This window comes from Idiotropiscis lumnitzeri, chromosome 15, assembly GCF_059441095.1.
Source record: "Idiotropiscis lumnitzeri isolate Australia: NSW breed Sydney's pygmy pipehorse chromosome 15, RoL_Ilum_1.0, whole genome shotgun sequence".
Classification (NCBI taxonomy): domain Eukaryota; kingdom Metazoa; phylum Chordata; class Actinopteri; order Syngnathiformes; family Syngnathidae; genus Idiotropiscis; species Idiotropiscis lumnitzeri.
Window position 1 is genome coordinate 9,998,484 of NC_142405.1, and position 22,959 is coordinate 10,021,442.

At 39.0% G+C, this 22,959-nt stretch overlaps 1 protein-coding gene across 2 annotated transcripts in view; it reads left to right on the top strand.

Moving 5' to 3' along the window:
• usp43b (ubiquitin specific peptidase 43b) overlaps nucleotides 1-22,959 on the top strand; it is a 50,758-nt gene that overhangs the window by 1,675 nt on the left and 26,124 nt on the right. For both annotated transcript variants that reach the window (XM_088317465.1, XM_088317466.1), the window contains exons 2-3: nucleotides 5,440-5,586; nucleotides 21,775-21,878. In XM_088317465.1, coding sequence (XP_088173591.1) covers nucleotides 5,440-5,586; nucleotides 21,775-21,878 — 251 coding nt within the window. The remainder of the gene's footprint in view (nucleotides 1-5,439; nucleotides 5,587-21,774; nucleotides 21,879-22,959) is intronic.

Below are 22,959 nucleotides of genomic sequence, written 5' to 3' on the forward strand. Positions count from 1 at the left end.
TGCCCGAATTCAGCTGGGATAGGCTGCAGCAGGCCCGCGACACTGGTGAGGAAAAGCGGCTTAGATCACAGCTGGATTGATGGAAGACTCAATGCCACGCCTCAGAGTCACTAAAAATGTAAAAAAAAAAAATAATTAAATCAAACTAAAAATGAGTCATTTATATCCAAACCTTATTTTCATACATTTACACAAGCGGGGGGAACTTTTCTGTGCACAAAATAGTTCGTTCCTTTTGTGAACTTTCATACTGCAAGTACTGAGAAGAAGAAACAAACCACCAGAGGTAACATTGCTGCAAGCTAAATTCTGACAGGATAAGCAGGACTAAAGTGACAACAGGTCCCACATGAGCGCGGCAAAACAACAACAAAAAGTGCTAACTTAACAAATGTTAATAAGTTAATAAAGACTTTACCTGCATGTGTTTTTTTTCCCAGAATAGCTTGCAGGGAATTATTGAACACCCGAAACTAGTGGTTTTTAGTTTGCCATAATTGGAATTTAATCAATCGCAATGAATCATTGTTGGAGTTGATGACGTGAAAAAATTCTCTCAAATAAGGTGATGGATGAATAATATCTTGCTTCTCCGAATCTGTTGCGTCATCAGCATTACAGCTTCCTTGGTAACATCTTCTATATCGCTGATGTCCCTGTTTTTTTTTTCCTCTGCCTTTTAAGACTCCAAGTTCTCAACCAATCAAGATCATATCCACTTGCCTCTCTTCCATTTAGCGACATCTTTTTCACATTGTGCTGTCTTTTACTGAAATTGAAAAAAGGAAAAAGCCTTTTTAAGGATTACAAAGTACAGATGTTTGGAGTAAAAGTCAAAATTCATCTAAAAAATGGATACTAAGAAAAAACTAGATACCAGGAAGATATATTTAAGTACAATTGTATTCCCGTTATGTCGAGTTAACGCTTCAATAATGGATCTGCAATGTATCCGCAGACCGCACTTTTCAGTTTGGTCTTGATGCGGAATAAGTGTTTTCAGGCGTGCCAATCGGATTATCAGTCGACATACTCCACCCCTCTCGTTCGGAATAAAATCTTGTTCATAATGGGCTTGATCGGGTCAGAATTGACCGAATGGGGTTTTTCCATGAACCATTTTTATTCCGATCAGGCTTTTAATCCAAATAAATGTGAGTTAACTCATTCACTCCCATTGACGGATATAGACGTCAAAAAGTACATTCATTATACCAGGGATGGCTAATCTACATGACTGTTCTGTACATAGTTAATTATTGGACTTTAAGGTAACTTTTGTACTCCCCCCGCAGGGCTGTAAAGGTATTACCATACCACGTGAAGGTCAAAAGTCGAGGTTACAAAGGCAGTACTCGTGAGGGTATCACATTGATGTGATATTTTTTTCCTGCCATATTATGTGGTCACACAAATACAGTATATAAGAATCCATCCACCCCTTTCTGGAAAATATATTTTGGCAGGTCTGTGCAAAAAGTTTTTTTTTTTTTTTTTTGCCTTCTACTAAACAAAGCTTGTTTTATTTATTCGTTGTTGTGTACACCCTTAAGAGACCAACTTAAGTATAGATTGTACCTTGAGAGACAGAAATAGACCTTTATTGTCCCTCTTTTCCTGACAGCGTGCTTCATTTTTTGCCATAAATTCCGACAGTCTCATAGCGCAGAAAATCACTAACTGCGTGACCTCGATGTTGTTCTGTCAGCTGATAAGAAGGCTTCTGTTTAGTGTCACTGGAGCCCACAGGGGTCAACCGGTGCTTCATTCAAGTGTTTTTCCCCACCGCAGCATCTCAGTGTTGTACTAATAGTCTGGTCTGGAAATAAATATATAAAAAGCAGGTAAGATGAGGAAAGAGTTGACTCGTGATGATCAGGTGCTGTGACAGAGTCCTATGAGAAGATCCTCGGGCTCTTCTGTACGCTGCCCATGCTTAACATGGCGGGGTGGGGTTCGGAGGTGTACTTTATCAGCCTGCAGCTCTTTGCGCTGGATTTCTGTGAGCCGAGACAAGAAGTAGATAATATGGACGAAATGAACAAAGAAACTCCACAATGGATCTATTTTTGGAAATGCTAATTACTCTGTTGGAGCTGATACATATACGCATGTATGCTTACTGGAACACGTTAGCCTTTATTGATTCCCATGACTTTCCTCACTCTTGAATATATTGGCGTGAGGAAGGCAAAGCTATAAAGCATGTCTGAGAGGCACAGACAGTAAGTGTTGTCCTTTTTGCAGCATGTTACATAGACAGACAGTTGACAGTCATTGATTGATAGACTCCCACGTAATGCTGTCGGTTGGTCGACCAGAAAAAAAAAAAAAGCGCTTGTCTCGCACTTGTCAGACAAAATTATCCCCTGTTCTGTCCCCAATGCTGCATGTCTCACGACATAGAATTTAAAAGCAACATTCAAAGAGAATGCTTACAAATTTATACAAGATTAGTTCCTTCCTGCACACATGCACAGTTGGAAGTCTCGAGTTTATGCACCCGAGCCCTTCTAAAATTGCCTGTTGAGTAATAGCAAAAGCAGCTTGCCGGGAAGCATTAGAAAATAACCAAAGAAATTTACTATTGGTTAGAGGTAAACATTGTCCATGGCTTTAGGAACACCTGAAAGGATATTAGGAATCAGTGCTATTTCGGTTATTTTCAAGGTGCATTGGAAAACAGTCCACAAGAAATAATTCGTATTCATTAACATTATAGTTGTTTTGATTTGGAAAACACTACAAACGTTTTATTTTTTTTTTTTTGGTGCCCCTGAACTCCGTTTTGTGTCATACTCCTCATGCTGTTCATGAACGCTACAATACAAATGTAAATGTGTCCTCGTTTGGTGAAAAGAAAAAGTTCTTCAAAGAAATTTGAATGAATGAAATAGGTCATTTGGCTGCGCGTCTCGGTCAGGAAGAAAAAAAAAAAACAACAGAAAAGTCCTGCTGAATGCTTGGAGCTGTGCCACATTCCGCTACCACCTGGTTTGAGTGCTAATGCAACGGAGAGGAGGTATTAATTTGTTTGCTAATGTTGTAGTTCTATAGTTTCTTGCGATTTAATGGTGTCAAGGCTTGTAGAACTTCAACATTTAAGTGTCTTCTGTCTGCTGTGGCAGCAGAAGTGGGCTTTTGATGTAGACAATCCTTGTGTATTTTCTGAATCCCCCCCCTGGCAAGACGTGTGTTTGCGCAGAGGGGCCTGAACAGGGACAGAGCCTGAAAGTCAAACAGTTTCTCCAAAGACAATTTATCAGTTTCCATAACATGAGATGCCTGAGAAATAAGGGAGTGAAGGTAAACACGTGAGGTGGATAAACATGAATGTCCAAATGTGGAACAAATTCAACCTAAATCAAAAAATAAATAAATAAATAGGAAAAGTCATACAAAATTTCATTTTAATATGATTTTCTTGGGTGACAGAACTTGAGCAATATAATTCAGGTGAACAATTGAATTAAAAAGAATTAATAATAAATTAAACATAATCACATGTATTTTGTAAAGCAGATTTATTTTTACTTAATACAAGAGAATACTATAAAACGCCGCGAGTTGACAATATCACATAGCGCAAAAGGTTAGTTTTGCCGAACCTAGTCGATGTGCATCAATTAATTAAATTAATTAATCAATTTCTGTTATTTCTTTGCTGTTATGACAAATTGCACAAGCACAGCCTTGTTTTAGGACATGGCTATAATTCTGCTGAAAAAAAAAAAGAATTAAAAAGTATAAGCACAATGATTTCAAAATGTCTTTTTGCACTGGATGCCATACAGCAGGGGGCCTCAATCCTGTTCCTCAAAGGATCCTGGTATCCTGCCTGTTTTCCATCTCTCCCTGCTGCAACACACCTGATTCAAATAATCAGATAATCAGGAAGGTCTGCAAAAGCTGGATAACGATCTTGCTCATTTGAATCAATTGTGTTGGAAAACAGACAGGACATTGGTCCTCAAGGAACAGGATTGAAGACATCAGTCCCATTTAAGGATAAACTGCAAGCTTCCTCTGAATAATGGTAATGATCTTTAAACTTGGAGGTCATTGGGGTAAATCAAACTTCACTTTCACTTTCTGGACAGGACCACAAGCAAACATTTTATCACCTTGCTGAGATATTTTATTGTCCTCATTTCCCAGAACGAGAGGAAAGTTTTTTTCTAGTAACATGGCCAGGCCTTCTACTGCATTTAGGATATGATGCTCGGGTGTAACATGAGCTGTATGAGGCACATCGCGTGCAATATATGATGGGATTAGGAAGCAAAGATTACAGTCTGTTTGGCCCCTCTTCTGTAATCTCTCATCTGTGCTTGTGTTTCTCTGGGCTGCCAACTGCGATTCAAACTTTTAATTCAATTTGGAGCTTTACAGTAATCAGTCACTGCCCGCCCACCCCCAAACACGGTGATTATGATCCAGACCCCACCGGAATATAAAAATCTCATATTTAAATACACCCTAGGCGAACAATACAAACACTTTTAAATGCAGGAGAGGAAGAGTAAGAGCAATGGAAAACACAAAAATATTGTGAAAGTCAAATAACAACTGACTGTTAATCACATCTTGAAGCAATTGTGGCACGTTGACAAACACTGCTGTTGGTTTAAGGTCGAAACTAGCAACCGGCCTGGCGTGGCGCATTCAATGTTTTGTGAAAGCAAATGATCTAATTTAATTTCATTAGTCCCAAAATGAATTCTGAATTATTTATGCCCAAAAAAAGTATCTTTGTTTATCTGTGCCGGTGGCGTATGGTGACAGACAAAACAATCAAATGCTTGTTAGGGTATAACTGCCCCAGGCAGAGTTATTTTGCTCTAAGAACAGCAATTCGGAACATTAAGAGGGAGATTTTCTCATCATGTTACAATGAACACCCACGAAGAAAGAGACTAGCTAAAATCTGAGCGTAATTGATACTCCGCCATTAGGGTTTGGAAATGCCACAAGATGACAGCAAATGACTACTTTTGTCTAAATCAGGGGTGGGCAAACTTTTTGATTGGTGGGCCACAATGGGTTGTAAAATTTGACAGAGGGGGCCGGACCAGGAGCAGATGGATGGAGTGTTTTGGAAACTTCGCCTCATCGGAGAAAAACAAATAATTTAATTTTAAATGAAAATGAACAAAAGCATTTCAACAAAATATCTGTCTTTGACACATCACAGAATTTAGAAAATAAAACATTTACAAGGTTTATTCATTTATTTTTTTTCAAGTCCAACGGGCCGCATTAAAACATTTAACGGGCCGCATGTGGCCCCAGGGCCGTAGTTTGCACACCCCTGGTCTTAATGAAGCTTCTCAACTCACATTAAAATGTCTCCATCAAGATTCCATCATATGGCGCCTGGTTTGAACAAAGACAAACAGCCGATTTTCAAGAATGTTATTCTGTGATTTCTCTCCGCAGGCTATCGTGTCTAAGTATGGATCACAGTTCCGTGGTAATTCCCAACATGATGCCCTGGAGTTCCTTCTATGGCTGCTGGATCGCGTCCATGAAGACATCAATCTGGCCTCACACAACAACAATAATACAACCAAAGCTTGTGATAAGGTGAGAATTCTGCATTTTTGTAATTCACGGCAATTAAGACACCACATGCAACTGGGCACTTTATGTAATAAAAAAATATTTGTGTATTCTTAAATGGCGTGCTCTTAAAACCAGACTCCAAAGTATGAATATTTTAAGATATTTGCTGTGTGATTAGGTTTCATTACATTTTAAGAGACATTAAGCACTGCATGCAGAAATTGATGCACACTTTAAGAGTGCACATTGTATATTTTCCAAGTTTTCCTCTTGACTATGTTGCCAAAGTAGTTGGTGAAAACTACTACTAATAATAATATGGAATTATAGAAATGTTTGATCCCTCATGCACTCGAGAGGTTACTTTAAGAAACCAGTGTCCAAACTACGGCGCGGGGGCCATTTACGGCCTGCTGCCGCATTTTCTAGTGGCCCTGAACATTTATATAAAAATAACTTTTGACAAAGCCTGCAACCCTTTTAGGTGCGGAATTAATTAATTTGAATTATTCAGATTTTCTAGGTATACAAAGAAACCTTATAGAACCGAAATAGTAACATTTCTCTTTGTAATGGCTCATGACTTAAGATGCTTCGAGTTCAGAAGTAAAAATGTTTTCTGCTGTTCTGATTTGTGAACATACATTAATGATTAATCTAAATAAACACTAGTTCAAGAATTGGTATCTTATCATATATATATATATATATATATATATATATATATATACATATACATATACATATATACACATCTCCTTAAATTTCAAAATGGTCCTTCCATCCTTTGATTTCTCTCTTTGCGGCCTTTGAAGAATAAAATTTGGACACCCCTGCCTAAAGGTTTCAAAATGCGGTCAGCAACTCTGTTCGATGCATTATTTATACAGTATAGCGGGATCATGTGTTGCAATCAGAAGCATGCAGCCTGACTTGAGCGTCTGATTCCTTGACTGTGGACAAAGAGAGTTTGAGAGTGATGATTTTATGTTTGATTTTCTCTTCAGCATGTGTCCTCCTCGCGGTAAGCCTCCAGGCGCAGCTAAATGCATCCATGAACTGCTCTGCTTTGAACCATTAAGGCACAACTTTGTATATAATATTAAAATTCAGTTTTTACTCTTAAAATAGACATGCCTGATTGTGTCGTTTTGTCAAGGTGATAAGCGTTGGCGTAATTTATGAGAGGAGCTACACTTGCTGTTGGCGACTGATTGGAAAATATAGTCGTCATATCTACCAGAACTCCTTCCTGAGGCGCTAAGCCCACATGATTTATTCTGTTATTTTGTCATTGTGGGATCTGGAGATATCTACAGTACGTCGGGATGTCTTCTCTCAAGGCTATGGCGTAGTTATTCAGATATATGTTACGGCCAAAGTGCAAATTTTTGCATGGATAACTCTTAATCCTCTGAAGGGAATGAATACACTTTCTGTCTGTGGAAATGGCAATACAGATTTAGACATTTAGTTTGAGTTTTTAGTTTCAGATTTAGTTTTGGATGATAGTGGACAGTTCAGGATTATGCTTATTTGCCTGCATAAATATATGCAAACGTCTTTGAGTATCTTCTACTACCATTGTTGTTCCATCTTGATGAATTAGCAAGTCTTTAACCATTCTGCTTGCTGAGAATCAAAAATGAGCGTATAGTAAACAATGATTTTATTTTTGACGGATGGAAGTGTAAGTATGCCATATTAGTGATAGTCCATTTATCAACCGGACCGATATTTGGCATTTTATATATACTTTTTATAAACTTTCAAGTCCGATAAATTAAAATCTGGTGTATTTTGGCCTGCTGATGGGTTCCTTGTGCAGCGGGTAGCAGCCAATCAGCAGTAAGCTGCCTGTTTGCTTTTTCACCTCAAGTGACACGCACTATGGGAGAGGTACCACGAGCCGAGGAAAGTAAGGCAACAGACTTTGCCGGAATTTTAATAAATGTCAGTCTTTCACAACTCATAACTAATTGAAAACTATTTGCCGTTGTAAACTTTAAAGAGATGTTTGTTTTCATAGAACTATAAGATATATGCAGCTAAGCTTGGGAGCTCCGTGTACTTTTTGTTAGACTTTTATGACCAAGTTCTCTATTTTTTTTTTTTTTTTTTTTTTTATCTAAAAAAAGTTTTAACGTTGTAAATATAAATAAACGTGCTTGAAGGCAATTAAACTAAGTCAAGTTATCAAGTTTTTATTTTTCAAAATTTTTGACAGCATTTTACCCTTTTTTTCAACAGCTTCAAATATCGGTTATCGGCCTCCATGGCTACCACTTATCCGTATCGGTTCTGAAGAAAGCATATCGGTCTATCATTATCCTAGATAAGCAAAATATTTGACACACGGCTCATCAAATGCTTTGCAGTACACAGACGAGGTATGATGATGTGCAAAATATAAAATATTTTCAAATGAATCCACAAAATGGATGTGTCTGGAGAATGAAAATTTTAAACGAAACAGAACCAAACAACCACTGAGCAGCTTCGGTGACCAAACCTCCACTTGAATTCACTTTTGAGACCTACAGAAAGTATCCAGCTGGATTTGTATCAATTTTATTTACTTATTCCTGATAACATGCAGCAATAGAAGCGCAAACGTCACGAAAAGATACGCGGCACATGAAGGCCGGCAAACAATTGATTGGCATGTCACATATGGTAGCAACCTAGCGGGCATGCCTCCCAACTGAGAAAAACATTTGCAACTAAAACAGGAAATAACCACATGAATCCAAAACATTGAACCAAAGGCAGACACAAAGAACAGCCCGGACGGGGCTGCGATAGCAACGCTGGATATGAAATATCCCTTGCTTTGCAAGAGTCCGTTCAACTCCCGCTGTTCAAAGCAGGAAAATCTCTCGAGGTAGACGGTAGTCGTCTCTTATATTAGTCCGGGCACTTTGCCATCCTGTTGCAGGTTGTCATGGATTTTGTTTTTATCAGAAAGAAAACATTTGGTCAAATATTCCTCTGAGAGAAGTGGGAGGGGAAATCACTTTGTGCCATGTTTCTTTCCCCCACGAATCATAGCCTCGTCCTTGTATTAACTTGTGCTTCATCCCTCTGAAGCTCACACTGTCCCTCACTAAGAATGGACGGTGATGCTGTGGTATGCAATGTGCTATCACTCCTGCACAAAAGGAGCTTTGTGAGGGCCTCGCTGAGGGCAGCACTTCAGTAAGCGTCTCAGTCATGCTCGCTCAGTCAGGTAACGCGACGATGAGCTAATGTCTCCTCTAACAGCTTATTAACTGTCATTGGCGGACTCCTAACAATTCGTAGGTGTTCCGCCTCGGTGTTATTCTCCTACAAGAGATCTCTGGCAGTCATATGGGGTCGTAGGCAGGCTGATGGGAGAGGCGTAAGCACCATTTCGCCAGTCCGCACACGTTTCCACTTGCAGCCAGCAAATCAACAAGCTCGACTTTTAATGATTCTGATTCATCCTCCTGTTGACCTATGTTGATTCCATCAAAGCGTGTGTTGCTTTTACGGCTTAGTCCGTAGTGTAAAGAGCCGTCAGCCTTCCTGCAGTGTATTTCTTGAGATAAATTTGTAATGCAGGCTGAAATGTCACAATCCTGTGCCGCGCATATACAAGCAAATTTAAAGCACACACTTAGAACGTTTTGTGGTTGAATCCCCATGGCTTTCACTCCGGCATTCGCTCTCCTGGATTTGTTGATCGTTTATCACTCTGGAAACAGAGCAAGTGTGAAGTTCTGTCGTTCACTCGCTCTTGCTTACTTTCTCTCTGAATGTGGCTCTTTGTAAATTCGAGGAAGAAAGAGACACTTGTTGTGCAGACCTAGTTTGCAGCGAGAGGGAGAGAGAGGGAGAGAGAGCGAGAGTGCAGGCTGAGTTGAGTGCAAAAGTGTGGCAATGGAACGGGAGGGAGAACAGTAAGCAATAGTGACAGTGGGCGAGATCAGGAACTAGTGAGAGGAATTACTACTTTGATTCCACATGACATTTTTTATGTAGAACCTGTAAGATGTGGCAGTTTTCGCATTAATATATGTGCCTGGCCAAGCAACAGCACTTCTGTTGGTATCAGGGAGGGCTTGTTGGTAAACAGCCGGGCTACGAATCTGCAATAATGCAGTATGAGTTGTAAAGATCCATCTCGCAGGAATCATTTTTGCACACAAATAGATTTGTACTTCTTGCATATGCTGCAATTTCATCGGCAGGATCCATACGTTATTAACTAGAAATGAAGGAAATGTTTATTGAATGCGCGCATTTTTAACAAAAATGGTCATGCATCTGTGTCTTTTTCATGATCATCATTAACATCATCAAAAAAAAAAAAAAAGAGTGGAATCTGCAAGGAAACATTCTCAACCAGAACTGGAAATAACCAAAGAAATCCAAAACATCGAGCCAAAGTCAAAACAGCCCGAATGGGGGTCTAATAAATATGCTGCTTATGGGTAAATATCTTGTTTTGTAAGAGAGAGAACTATGCTGGTCGTTAGTTATGTTCCGACGCTAGTATTGGAAAAAGACTTAAAGGATGCGCTGCAAAATCTGCTTTTGATTATGTGCTCTTTATGCGTTTTTGTACTTTCGTTTTGAGGTTGGCCCACTCAATGGCCCCATTTCTGTAGTTGTATACTCACCAGTCTCATTCCTTATCTTGTATGTAGATAATAAGCTTCTTGACTTGAACCAAGTCCAAATTGGTGTGTGTGATGTTTGGATACAAGTCAAAGTCTTGTTGATACTAGATTAAACCTGTTTGTCGAATCATGTGGCTGTCTGTCGTTACAAACCATTCTCAATGCAATCCAGTGGTCGTCAATTTATATTCCACTTTTCATGGGCTGGCTCTGTCCCCGTTGGATGTGAATACGGTATAGTTTTTAAATTTTAGTATCACCATAAACCACCATGGCATAAATGGCTTAGTTGGTTTTTGCACCTGCCCTATACCACGTCAGTATGCCGTATCAATTTTGGCAGATTTGTAATGGCATGTAAAACAAATGTTACAATTTCGGGTGACATGATTTTCGTGGGAAAAAAAATGTGGTCTTGCACTTAGTTGGTTTGCTGTTAAGCAGTTTTGTGCTGTCCTTTAAATGGGAATTCTTATACAGGAGGGCCCTTTGCGTGGGGAAAAAGAAAATCACAGTGTGGTTATTTTTTTTGATTGTTCTAAGTCAAACTTTTAATTGTTGAAAACTGGATCTTTTCAACATGTATTGAGAGCATATTATGAAAAATGAAATATGTGAAGAAACTCTCATGTACATTGATCCAGGTGTTTTGTCCATATCTAAAATGGCCTTTTTGTCAGACATTAGGTTAAAAATGGTGTGGCCTTTTTGACCCAGGCATTGTATAACTGCAACCAACTTTGTTTCCTTTTACTGCTTCTACCTGTGCTTGGACACATCTGGTGCCTGGTGTGTGGTCAGTGCCACCCGCCACTGCACGCGAATGATTCTGAGATTTCTGTGCTTCCGATGTGCCCATGTGTTTCCTCCCGCCTGTAGCTTTTTTGCGAGCCCTGCCAACCTGAAATGGCTTCCTGTGGCTCCGAGCCACCCGGCTGGAAAAGCAGCTTGGCGTGAACGGTGTGAATATGACCACTCGGTGCACCTCCGACCCAGATTAATGTCAATTGACTATGAGGCTAAGAGAGACTGCATATGCCGAGGAACACTTTTGTGCATGAAATATACCGTTTATCCAAAGCAACACAGTATCTCCTGAAATATGGATGTGAGCATTTCTGACAGCTCTCGTGCACTGCAGGGAGACTAAAAATTATTTCTTAAAATGTTCATGACCCAATGTTGTTGAGATGTGCTTTATTAAAACAAAGTGACAGCAATTTACTCGCGTCTCATCTATTTTCACTCTACAAAGTAAATGCTGATATTTGGAGTATACGGTCAGACCACAATATAATAATAATAATAACTGTGACATTATATTTGCAAATGAACGGGATCAGGGATGGGTGTATCGATCCTTCTGTATCGTTATATCGATAATCACATGCTACTCATTTACAAATACAAATATCGATACAGCCAGTTAACTCATTTACTGCCATTGACGGCTAAAAACGTCAAAGATCCTTTTTTTTTTTCTTTTTTTTTTAATTCGGTTGGTAGTGAATGAGTTAAGTAATCTACATGATGTTGTGATTAATGAAAAATAAATGAATTATTTAGTGAAATAAAAATGACAACACACAATTTAAACAATGTGTTCAACAAGTTGACATTTCTTTCAAAAATGGCCTGCGCAGCGCAGTTTATTTTCAAAAAGTCACTCACAGAATGCCATATCCACTCTTTCCAGCCTTGACTTTTCAAAAGCATGAAATAATTTCTTGAGGACCTTTGTAGTAAGTCGATTGAAACTCTCCATGAGCATTTGGTTATTTTTTTCCTCTTCTCTTTTTGAGTACCACCTTTAAGAGTTAAAGCAAATCTTCTTTGTCCAAGCAGTTAAATGTTATCACACCTGCAAGACGTACAGAGCTGCTTTTCTTTTGAGTACCCGGCTTGGTAAGCAAGCAACTCCTTGTTCCAAGCTCGCACCCATAAGTATCTGCAACCCGCTTCAAATGGCGTATGCAATCAAAAAGGATCTTTTTATAGAATTTCTATTTAGATATAAAAATGACATTTTTGCTGGAGTGGTTGAACGTATCATAAAGGACTTAAGAGGGTGTCTTTTCAAAAACGTGCTGAATCCGGAACCTAGTTGCAATGCAATATCTCTGCCTCCGGTGGACGTGGTAATAAAGCCTTGATGATGCCGTAATAGTGTTTGTAATTTTTATTTTTTATTTAATTTAATTCAACCCCACCCAAAGAATTGAGGTTTCAAGTGTTCTGTAGTTTAGTTTATAGGGTTTTAATTGGGAAAAAAAATTAATATCTCTTCTTGAAACCTTTTAGTAGCAGTGTGGGCGACACATTGGACGACTGGTGAGCACGATGTTCTCACAGTGCAGAGGTGCAGGATTCCGGCGCCGACTCCGGCCTTCCTTTGTGGAGTTTGCATGTTCTCCCCGTGCCTGCGTGGGTTTTCTCCGGGTACTTCAGTTTCCTCTTGCATCCCAAGAATCCACATGGTAGATTGATTGAACACTCTAGATCAGGGGTGGGCAAACTTTTTGTTTGACGGGCCAAAATGGGTTCTAAAATTGACAGAGGAGCCGGACCAGGAGCAGATGGATGGAGTGTTTCGGTAACCTCACCTCATCGGAGAAAAAAAATACATTTAATTTTAAATGAAAGTGAACAAAGGCATTACAACAATATACATGACTTTGAAAAACCACAGTATTTTGAAAATAAAACATTAACAAGGTTTAATCATTAAATTTTTTTCAAGTTCGGCGGGACGGATTAAAACGTTTAACGGGCCGCATGTGGCCCCCGGGCCGTAGTTTTCCCACGCCTGCTCTTAATTGTCCCTAGGTATGACTGCGAGCACGGATAGTTGTTTGTCTTTGTGTGCCTAGCGATTGGCTGGCAACCAGTTCAGGGTGTACCTCCCCTGAAGCCAGCTGGGATAGGCTCCAGCACGCCCGCAACCCTTGTCAGGAAAAAGCGGCTCAGATATGGATGAATTCCCCTTACGGGACTTTTAGGCCATTCATATACAGTACCATATGTGTAAATCTTGCTTTCACAAGGATAAACCTGCCTTTTAAATGAAAAAAGAAGTTCCATTGTTTACAAACTATTCCCTACCTGATTTCTGATTGGCTGACAGTACAACCAAACAATTAAAGTGATTCAGATTTGCCGAGTGGAGGCTTTCTAACGCATGTGTCGATTAAATTGCCTGCAAACTGGCTGACGCGTATGATTTAAAGTGTTTTGGCAAGAAATAAGTTAAGCAGGGATGTGTGTCTCTCACACTAAGCCCAGTTTTAACACGCTACAATTTCCCTGTGAAGATATTTTTTTCTTCTTCTTCTGAAGTAGCAATTACCGGTCTGGCAATGAGAGTGAACATCCACCAGATGAATGTAGCAAAGAATCAGTCAAAGTTAGTCTGTGAATCGTTGATTCAATCTATTAATATAAATGGAGTTTTATTAGCTGCTGTAAAAAAAAAAATAACAACTGTCAAAGAGGCTGCGAGAGTCTTTGTTATGTTTTGGATTTGTTGTCATCTATGTCACAACACTGCTCACAATCAGCCGCAGAGGAAGGAGGGTAATAACAAAGCTCATCTGCTTAGGAGAGCTTCTTCTCGTCATTAGAATTAATCTTTCTGCCGCTCTCGTGGTGATAGTAAGAATCTTCCAAAGGAATGGTGTCGTATTCACCAGCAAACTTGTCTTTTGTGCAGCATTTTTCAATTTCATGTCGCTCAAGTCTGCTCTTTCAATGTGCTTTTTATGTTCTCATCTGCTTGCATATTTCCATAGAAACAAGGAAGGAAGGATGCAATTGGGAGGGAGATGCAGTTGGCTTCTGTTTGTTGTTTAGCTACCTCACTGAACTGATCCGGATTTCTAATCCGATATATATCAGACATTCTTTTGCTTCGGTTCTTTAGTATGAATAAAATCTGTATTTATTTCTTCATCAATTGTTGGACAACAGCAGACTTTTCAAGCGTGGATCTACAGACTAATTGTCAAGTGTGTTCATCGGCTTGAAACACTGGATTCAAAATCCAAATGATTCTTTTCCGTCATCTTTCCGTCACTTTTCTCTTCAGATTTAAGATCAAGTAGCTACTTGCAACGTTCTTGCTCTATTATGTTGTACTCAGCTTTGGCGCCACTCTCACATGAGTGTTTGTAAGACACCTGGGAACTGTTTTAAAGGGCAACTAAAAATATATTCGCAATAAAATGTTCTATGTTCCTTCACTAGTCTCAACGTGGCATTCTGATTAATAGTTTGTGGAATATGAGTTGCGCAGGCAAATCCACCTCTTTTTAGCCAGCTCAGGTGGCGGCCATTTTGTCACTACTGTCGACCGAAAATGACATCGAAGTTAGTCATGGCTAAGGAAAAGACCAATCACGACTCACCTGTTTTCTGAAGCTGAACCATGATTGCTCGTTAGCTGAGCCCCGAGCAACTTTAAACTAATTTTCAGTCGACAGAAGTGACAAAATGGCCGCCCCCAAAATGGCTAAACACGGTTGGATTTTACTGCTTAACTCCTATTCCGCAAACACAGTATTTATCCGAATGCCATGTTGAGACTAGTCGTCCTGCATAGAATAAATTATTAAATATATTAAATAAATAAAATATTGGTGGTGACGTCCCCTTTAATGAGATATTGTGTCCTTAAATTGTTATTGAAGTCATCATTACACATACTCTGTGCGAAGACCAGCTGTAATACTCTGGAAGGACATTTTAAAGTGATTCCATTCTACTTTGCAACTGACTTTGTGATCACTTTGGGAGATATTCATTGTTTGTTTTAGTTTCGCACCAGGAGGGAACAATACACTGCATACGAGCCAGCAGGGAGTTGTAATTTCATCATAGTAGATGCTTGCCCACAGAGAATCCCCGTGGTTATTAGGGCTAGTAGTTCCCACTTCATGTCGTCGTGCGGAACAAGTTTAAGAAGCACTTGACTCGCCGTGCGAAGCAAATTGCCATGTATGCCAACAACCTCCAGAGAAACTGCAACCTTTACTGAGGCCATCAAAATAGATGTCATACTGTCAACATGGATTTTTGGAGCATTTTTACTGATGAATTACGGATAAAAAGAGTTTTTTAAGGGGTATGGGGACCAGAAAAGAGAGGAAATTAGCTTGAGCGATCAATACACGCATTATTTTCTAAGTCAAAAATCATTAACCTAATACGGTGCGAGAATAAACCACCAATGTTGTCACATCTTTGTCCAAATAAATATCAGAATCATTTAAATATGCATTCCCCTAATTTGACACTTGACTTATTGATTACATACTACATGGAGGATAATGTTCATTCGCAACTTAACTGAAACTACACAAATGCAAATGTGCAGAAAAGCCTTCAGGGTGAGTCGATACCTGACAATACAGTTGATGAAATCATGTTGAGTTGAGTTGAATATATTTCTTTGTGAATTTGAGTCCAAGAGAGAGAGAGTAAGTAAGGGACTGAATCAAGATGGTCACCATCTACCAAGAAAAGTGAGTGACAAGAGAAAATTGAAAGCCTGGAGAAATTTAGCAGCAGATTTACTATAGCACTTAGTTTTTCTATTGAGTTATTTCCACCCAGACAGATAACAGCTTCCAAACAGCTCCAAGGAGAGATGATCTTCCAGCCATCACATATATATATATATATATATATATATATATATATATATATATAAATAGTTTTTATTTTTTTTATTATTTTTTTTTCACCACATTAAAAATGTATTTTTATAGTTTGCCTCATCGTTCTCCTGTTTCCTTCTCTCCACTACTACTGGCAACTTTGAGTTCCTGTTGTCAATGTGCTTCTACCTCTAAATTGTTCTTCATGCTGTAGTCTGGAGATGTTTACAATGATGAAGTGGTGTCCTATAATGAAGTGCTTCTAATACCGTTGATTAGCGCAAAGCCAGAAAGAACAATCTTTTTCAAATCATCAGCAATTAATATCCCTGTTTTTTTTGTTTTTTGTGTGTGTGTGTGCGCACAGGACATCAATCTCAATGTCTACAGTGGTTGATCTAATCAATAAGAATTCGTTCCTATGTGCGCGGTTGCAGTTTATCCTTAGAAAGTCAACCCATTCAAACAAATCACCCGCAGAGAATGAGAATAATGGACTGAAGGGTCCGAGAGATGTTTCGAGTGGCCAATATTACCGCGACTATTTATAGAGTTGTGTGCACATGGTGGGAGGCTGCTGTTAAGCCAGACAGTCCATTATTTATCAATACTCAGTCATAGTAGCACTATGACTGTCCTCATCATTCATCTACTGTGTAACCACAATTCAAGCATATTGATCCACATCGAGTTTGTCAGTTGCGTCTTAATGCCGAGTCGCAACATAACAAGCACATATCTCTGTGACCATCACCTGGAGGTTTCACTTGCCGCTACCTCTCATTCTCAATTACTCCACGATAGTGCTTTCTCTACCACAGCACATATCTATCTCTGTTTCCACCGTTAGTTTGAATTATTCACACCAATGCCATTACTGGGGACACTTGTGCCCCCCCCTCCTCTTTTACAATCTAAGCCCCCATCATGAAAGCCCATCAGGATAAGATAAGGTGCTCGGCTAAAATGTGGGGGGGGGGGCATACTTTCTGGGTTTTTCGAAGTGGATCTACTCTCCGAGGTGAATCACTTCATGCAACAGCCTCGGGGTGAATTATTGACAACATCCACGGTGGGACAGAGTGCACAGTTAATTTGTGAGATTTGAGGCTCTCACGCTGAAAGACGAATGTCCACGCGTTTTACATTTAACAGCAGTGGGAGTGAGCTGCGTCAGTCAGCGTCCTTCCTGCGTGAAAGGCTAATCACTAAATGCAATACTGGGTATTGGACTGACAAATAGTCTATTAATAACATCGATTCTTTCTTTCTGGATTAGGGCTCATTAGGATTAATCCTTCTCGTTTGTGCATTATTGCGTTACCCCTGATATATTTAACTTTATGTTATTCCTTTGGGGAAGTAGACAACAGAACTTCTGAGATTGAACTCGACCCGTTGCTGGTTGACCACCAGTATGTTCATATTTTGAACAAGCGTTTCTGTAGGAAATGATCCAAAAAGAAATCAATTTGAAGGTTAAACTGTCACCATCATAAAACTTTTATCAGGTGTGAACGTTTTCTTTTTAGTTTATTTAACTGTGGAGTGTGAAATTTACAAGGCATTTTTATTTTCACTTCACGAGTATTTTGATAAGTGCAGCAAAATGCCGAAGAAAAAAAGGACTCATCTGGCGTGACGTAACGCAAGGCGGCAGTTGATCTTTTTATAATGTCGCAATAAAGCCGAAGAAAAATCAACATTTAATTGACAGGCAACGACTATAAAGTATTCATTCTATGGCAGCTGTGTCGTTTGTACCAACAGGCTTTCACCACGCGCTGGCTCTCCTCCACTCCTCGTTCTGTCCGCCTCGAAATTTCTAGCAATGAACTGTGGCCTCCTGATGACAGAGCTGAGCCAGCAAAATGACTCCAAGTCACCACTCAGTTGCACTGTATCTTTGTCATTTATCTAAATCCCACAAATCAATTACAGCATGCCAGATGCCAGGGTGAGGGATTTTCTTTTCGCCGTACACCTCAAGGCACTGGCACAAAACCTCTTCTGGCACGGGGGATTATAGATTAAGCAAAGGTTGACAATTCTTTGGTTTAACATTTTATGAATATGAGCACCTGCACATTTTTGTGTTTATATAACTCGGTGTTCATTCTGAACCAAGATGCAGTTTGTTCAAGGCCATAGTTGGACAAACCTTTTGATTGGTGGGCCACAATGGGTACTAAAATTTGACAGAGAGGCCGGAGCAGTAGCAGATGGATGGAGTGTTTTGGTAAGAAAAATATAAATATATTTTTAAATGAAAGTGAATAAAACCATTACAACAATATATATGTCTTTGAAAAACCACAGTATTTAGAAAATAAAACATTAACAAGATGTATTCGTTTTTTTTCAAGCTCTGCGGGCCGGATTAAATTGTTTAAATGGGCCGCATGTGGCCCCCGGGCTGTAGTTTGCCCACCCCTGATCAAGGCACATCTGCAAAATCTATTTTAGATCCAACATGAGAAGTATATATAATCATAATAATTTAATTTGATTAATGAATTGGTTTGGTTTTATTTTGGTAGTAGTTTGCAATGATATCAAACGATTTTGCATTATATTGCTGTCTTTCTCTCAATTAAAGATTTCTTTCTGGATGCTAGTACATACCTTATGTCAATGGCATGTGAACATCTTGGCTGACCTTCATATTTGCTGTTAATGTTCTCATTGATTTAGACATGAGTTGATTTATTTTCATTAGGGCACGGTTCAAGGCCTTTGTGACTTCCTCAATAACATGAAAACCGCTTTTTAATCCTCATTTAAGAGGAATTGGGATGGAAAAGAAACCAATGTTCACGCTGGTTATGCTATTTTATATGCAAAATATCAGAGACAAAGACGGCGAGCTTCTGTTTCTAATGTGATTTATGGTTTAATAATGAAGTGGCATTTAGAGTGAAGAAGAGTGCGACACGTAAATGTGTCACGTCTGTCACATATCGGAGTGTAAAATAAAATCCAAAACACCCATCGACTTGAATCTGAATCTGGTGACGACGACGACTCCAATATTTCCTCACATGGTGGTCCGCTCTAGTCGTGTCCTTTGAGCCATACCTCAAAGAGACGTCTCCTTTTCCCCCCACATCTGATTTTACCATATGATTTGTTTGGGAGTGAGAGGGGGCTGTTTTTGATGACTCATGATGGAGAGCCATTCCGAGTCAACTGTATTCAATTTATTTAATCAAATTTCAAGAGAATATAACTGTAATGCTGGGAAAATGTGACACTAAATTAAATAAATGTTTAACGCAGAAGAAACAACTAATTGGAAATTCTATCAGCCAGCAAACCATGGCGTATATTTTAGAAAAGGTTTCATGCAAATCGGAAAGGGACAAGGAAATCATATGACACCATTCACCCTTTAACAAGTTGCTCACTCTTTTATAGCTAACGATTAGGGATGTAACGATTCGTTGAAAATCTATTTAAAAGCGTTGTAAAAAAAAAAAAATAAAAAAAATTTGAAATAATCTATTTGCAACACCATGTTAAGCCTAGCCACTCTCTCATTTCTCTGCTGTAAACGCTCATGTTCCGTATATTATTTAACTTTACACTATGGCTGCGAAGATAGACGAATCACGACGACATACGTTATTTATATACTCAATTATTCGGTGCCGTGTTTTCCTTTAAAAAATGCCTCGGTTCCGCTGGCTGTCTGCCCATCTGCAACGCACATGCGCAGTGGTGGAAAAAACCGAAGCAATGAGGGTAATTGAGTTTCATGGCTAACCCGTGGTAACTATGACGACAGTCATTTGGGTGTGACCGATTAATCGTCCAGCCTATTAAATCGGCTAAATACGACCCTTCAAACATCGGCCAAATCAATATATTTTTTATTTTTTTCACTTCTCCGGTTGCCGGTATATATACTGAAACCTATGTCGATACCATAGCAACCCACGCAGTCAGTCAATAACGCAATAAATCCAATCCGGTCACTTGGAAATGAAATTGCAGTCGGTACAGCTTCAAGATCTGATTTGATCAACAAATCGGGTTTGCCTGCCATACGCAGCTTTTCATATGGTTGATCTGCCCGTCATCCCTTAGTTTAGTGTGGCCTTATCAGAATTACGCTTGTGCAGATGTAACCTCTTCTGCCGTCACACTCAACAGATCCTGTTAACACGCAAGTGACACCTCCACAGTCTATTTACAGGGAAGTGCTGGCCGGCTGGCCATGAGTTCCCGAGAAGTGATAAGCGTAACTATGTCCATGTCTGCACACATTGGTCCCTTGTTATCATCACAAAGATAACTCCACCGCCAGTTATGTGGAAAGGGAAAGACGGGAAATGCTGGGTCATAGCACATAGAGTACATTTATTAAATAAAGAAAGAAAGGGTGACCTTTTAATCTCTCACTTGTCACCACGAACCCAAGATTACATCGCATTAGTCAATAACGGTTTGTTTCCTGATATTTTGTGTCAGAATCCGATGAAAATAAAAAAATAAAAAAATCCACACAAAATGGTGAGAATGAGAACAAAGTAAGTAGTGAGCCATTGCGCATGCTTGATGAAGCACATTGCAGTATGAAGGTCACGTTTCTGTCTTGTGCTCTGTGTTTGCTTAGCTTGAATACGCTTGGAAGAATAGTTTTACCGTTTGAAAAAAATGTCGAACTGTGAACGAAGGTAGAGCTGCCTGCTTGGAAGCGGTGTCCGTCTGAATGGGACCAGGAAATGTTAAAAATAGCTGTGATATAAACAGAGAGGGTCGAGAGGACTATTCTGGTTAGGTGTAAAAGCACAGATTAATATCCAAACTCCTTATATATAATGAGCTAATGCATTCTGAAGTATGTGACTTTCCATAAGGGATTCTTAATGGGTTTAATGCTGTGCCTGCCGAGTAAAAAGTATTTTCCGCACGGAGCCATTTGTGAAATGGAAGTTTTGGGGGGCTGTGAATGCTGATGTGTGAGACGGAAATGATCTTGGAATCTACGGTAGTGTGTTGCATTAGAGGACCCCCCCCAAAAAAAGGCCCAGCAGCAGCTCAGAGCAGAAACTGGCAAACATTTTTCATGTGGCTACTTTTAACCCATCTATCAATTCATTTTCCAAAGTACGTTTTTGTTTGGGGTCAAAACCAAACAAGTGCTTATATCAGGGCTGTCAAACTCATTTTTGTGGACGGGCCACATCGTAGTTAGGGTTTCCCTCTGAGAACATGACTCTGAACTCATTTAATGTCTGATCACCTTGCGCACAACAAATTGATGGAAAGCCAGTTTTGAAATTTGAAGCCATAAAGTAATCATTTTAAAAAGGGAGGATTGGTAACAAATAAATGGAAATAATTCATATGTCAATGTTGTTAAAAGTGAAGAAAATGTGCGAGAAACAGGAAGTTGTCGCGCATGATTTGCCCTTCGCGGGCCACATAAAATGAGGTCGTGGGCCAGTCCTGGCCCCCGGGCCTTGAGTTTGACACCTGTGGCCTATATTAAGACTTTTGGTGAGAGGAGATGCACCCTTTGGAATGTTCGCTTGCCAAGGACAGGGTTGGAACTGACATCACCTTTCACACTAAAAATCACACCTACTGGCAATTTGTGTCTTCAATAATATGCTGCATTTGTTTTGGGACTGTTCGGAGGAATGCTGGAGTAAAAAAAAAAAAAAAGTAATTACACTCCATCTTTTATCTCTACCCAAAGTTGGCTTTCTCCCTTGTTGGTGAGCAGACAAAAGACGGAAAGAATTTGCATCCCGAGGGGTTCATGTATCGCAGAGCTTTCCGCAAATTGTCTTGTTTTATTTTATAGGCTGATAACATCTAACAATTCTGGTAACATATTGTGGATCGCTGAAGAATACTCAAGGCATATTACATTTATTTTTTTTTTTTTTTTGCTGCAGGGTCCCGATGACGATGAAAATCTGCTCTATCCGGACCTGTCCCATTCCCAGCAGCTCACTGTCCAACATAGCTTTGTCCAGGAACATTTTCAGGCACAGTACAAGTGAGTCATCATGCTTCTTTGGATTTGAGCTTGAATATATATTTATATCCATTGATGAATATGTTTAAAACTATTATTATATTATTAATAATTTTAATTAATAATAAAATAGCAGTTTGCAGTTGTGTGTCCAAAATGCTATTTTAATGGTCAATCAATTTAGGGGATTTTTTTAAATCTATTGATGAAAAATGTATCATTTAATGATGTGAAAATACAATTATTAAAAATATGACTCTTGTATTTGATATTGTAATATAGACTACGACAGGTGTTGTGAGCCTGTGTCTATAATTATCAATAAATCTAAATTAATTTTAGGGCTTTGAAAATTATTGATTATGACCCCCCCCCCCCCCCCACACACACACACACACAATATTATGATTGCAATTTTGTCTGCGATTATTTTTTTCAAGGTCCTCTTCCCTTGTATATTATTTTACAATCAGAAGCAATAATTTAAATAGTAGTGATTTGCATAAATCCTTTGGTTTTTATGTTAAAATAGACAACTGAATCATGACTCAATGAGTTTTTCCATTTCAATTATTTTTTTTTTATCCTAATAAACAACTTACAATCTTTTATCCATGCACAATGACAATATTCTACCAGTGGTGTAAACATAAATCGGTAAATCACAAGATTACAAGAATAAAAATAATAAAGCCAGACACAATTGCTTTCAAGTGGTTTTCAATGTTTTTTTTTTCAAATTGCAATTTTAAAATGTAATTCTGCCACATTGCAATGTCAATATAAATTTTGATTAGAGATTGCATAAATTGTCATGAGGCACACTCAATTCTCAAGGTTTTACACACTCTTCAAACTACTGAACAACCTTGCTCAAAGAGTCACCACTTTCCCCTTTTCCCCTCACAACTCTGTAAAAATATTAATTACTTTGAGTTAACATTCCTTTTTAGCCACATTGTGATAATACTGACCTTTCCATACTTTCAATATACAAATTGCACCTCAGAGAGCCCACTTACCATGTTGCTGATAGTGATGCAACAAAGTGAAAGCAAAAAGGACGTCGAGGAAGATGATAAAGGTCACATCGGAATGTTTA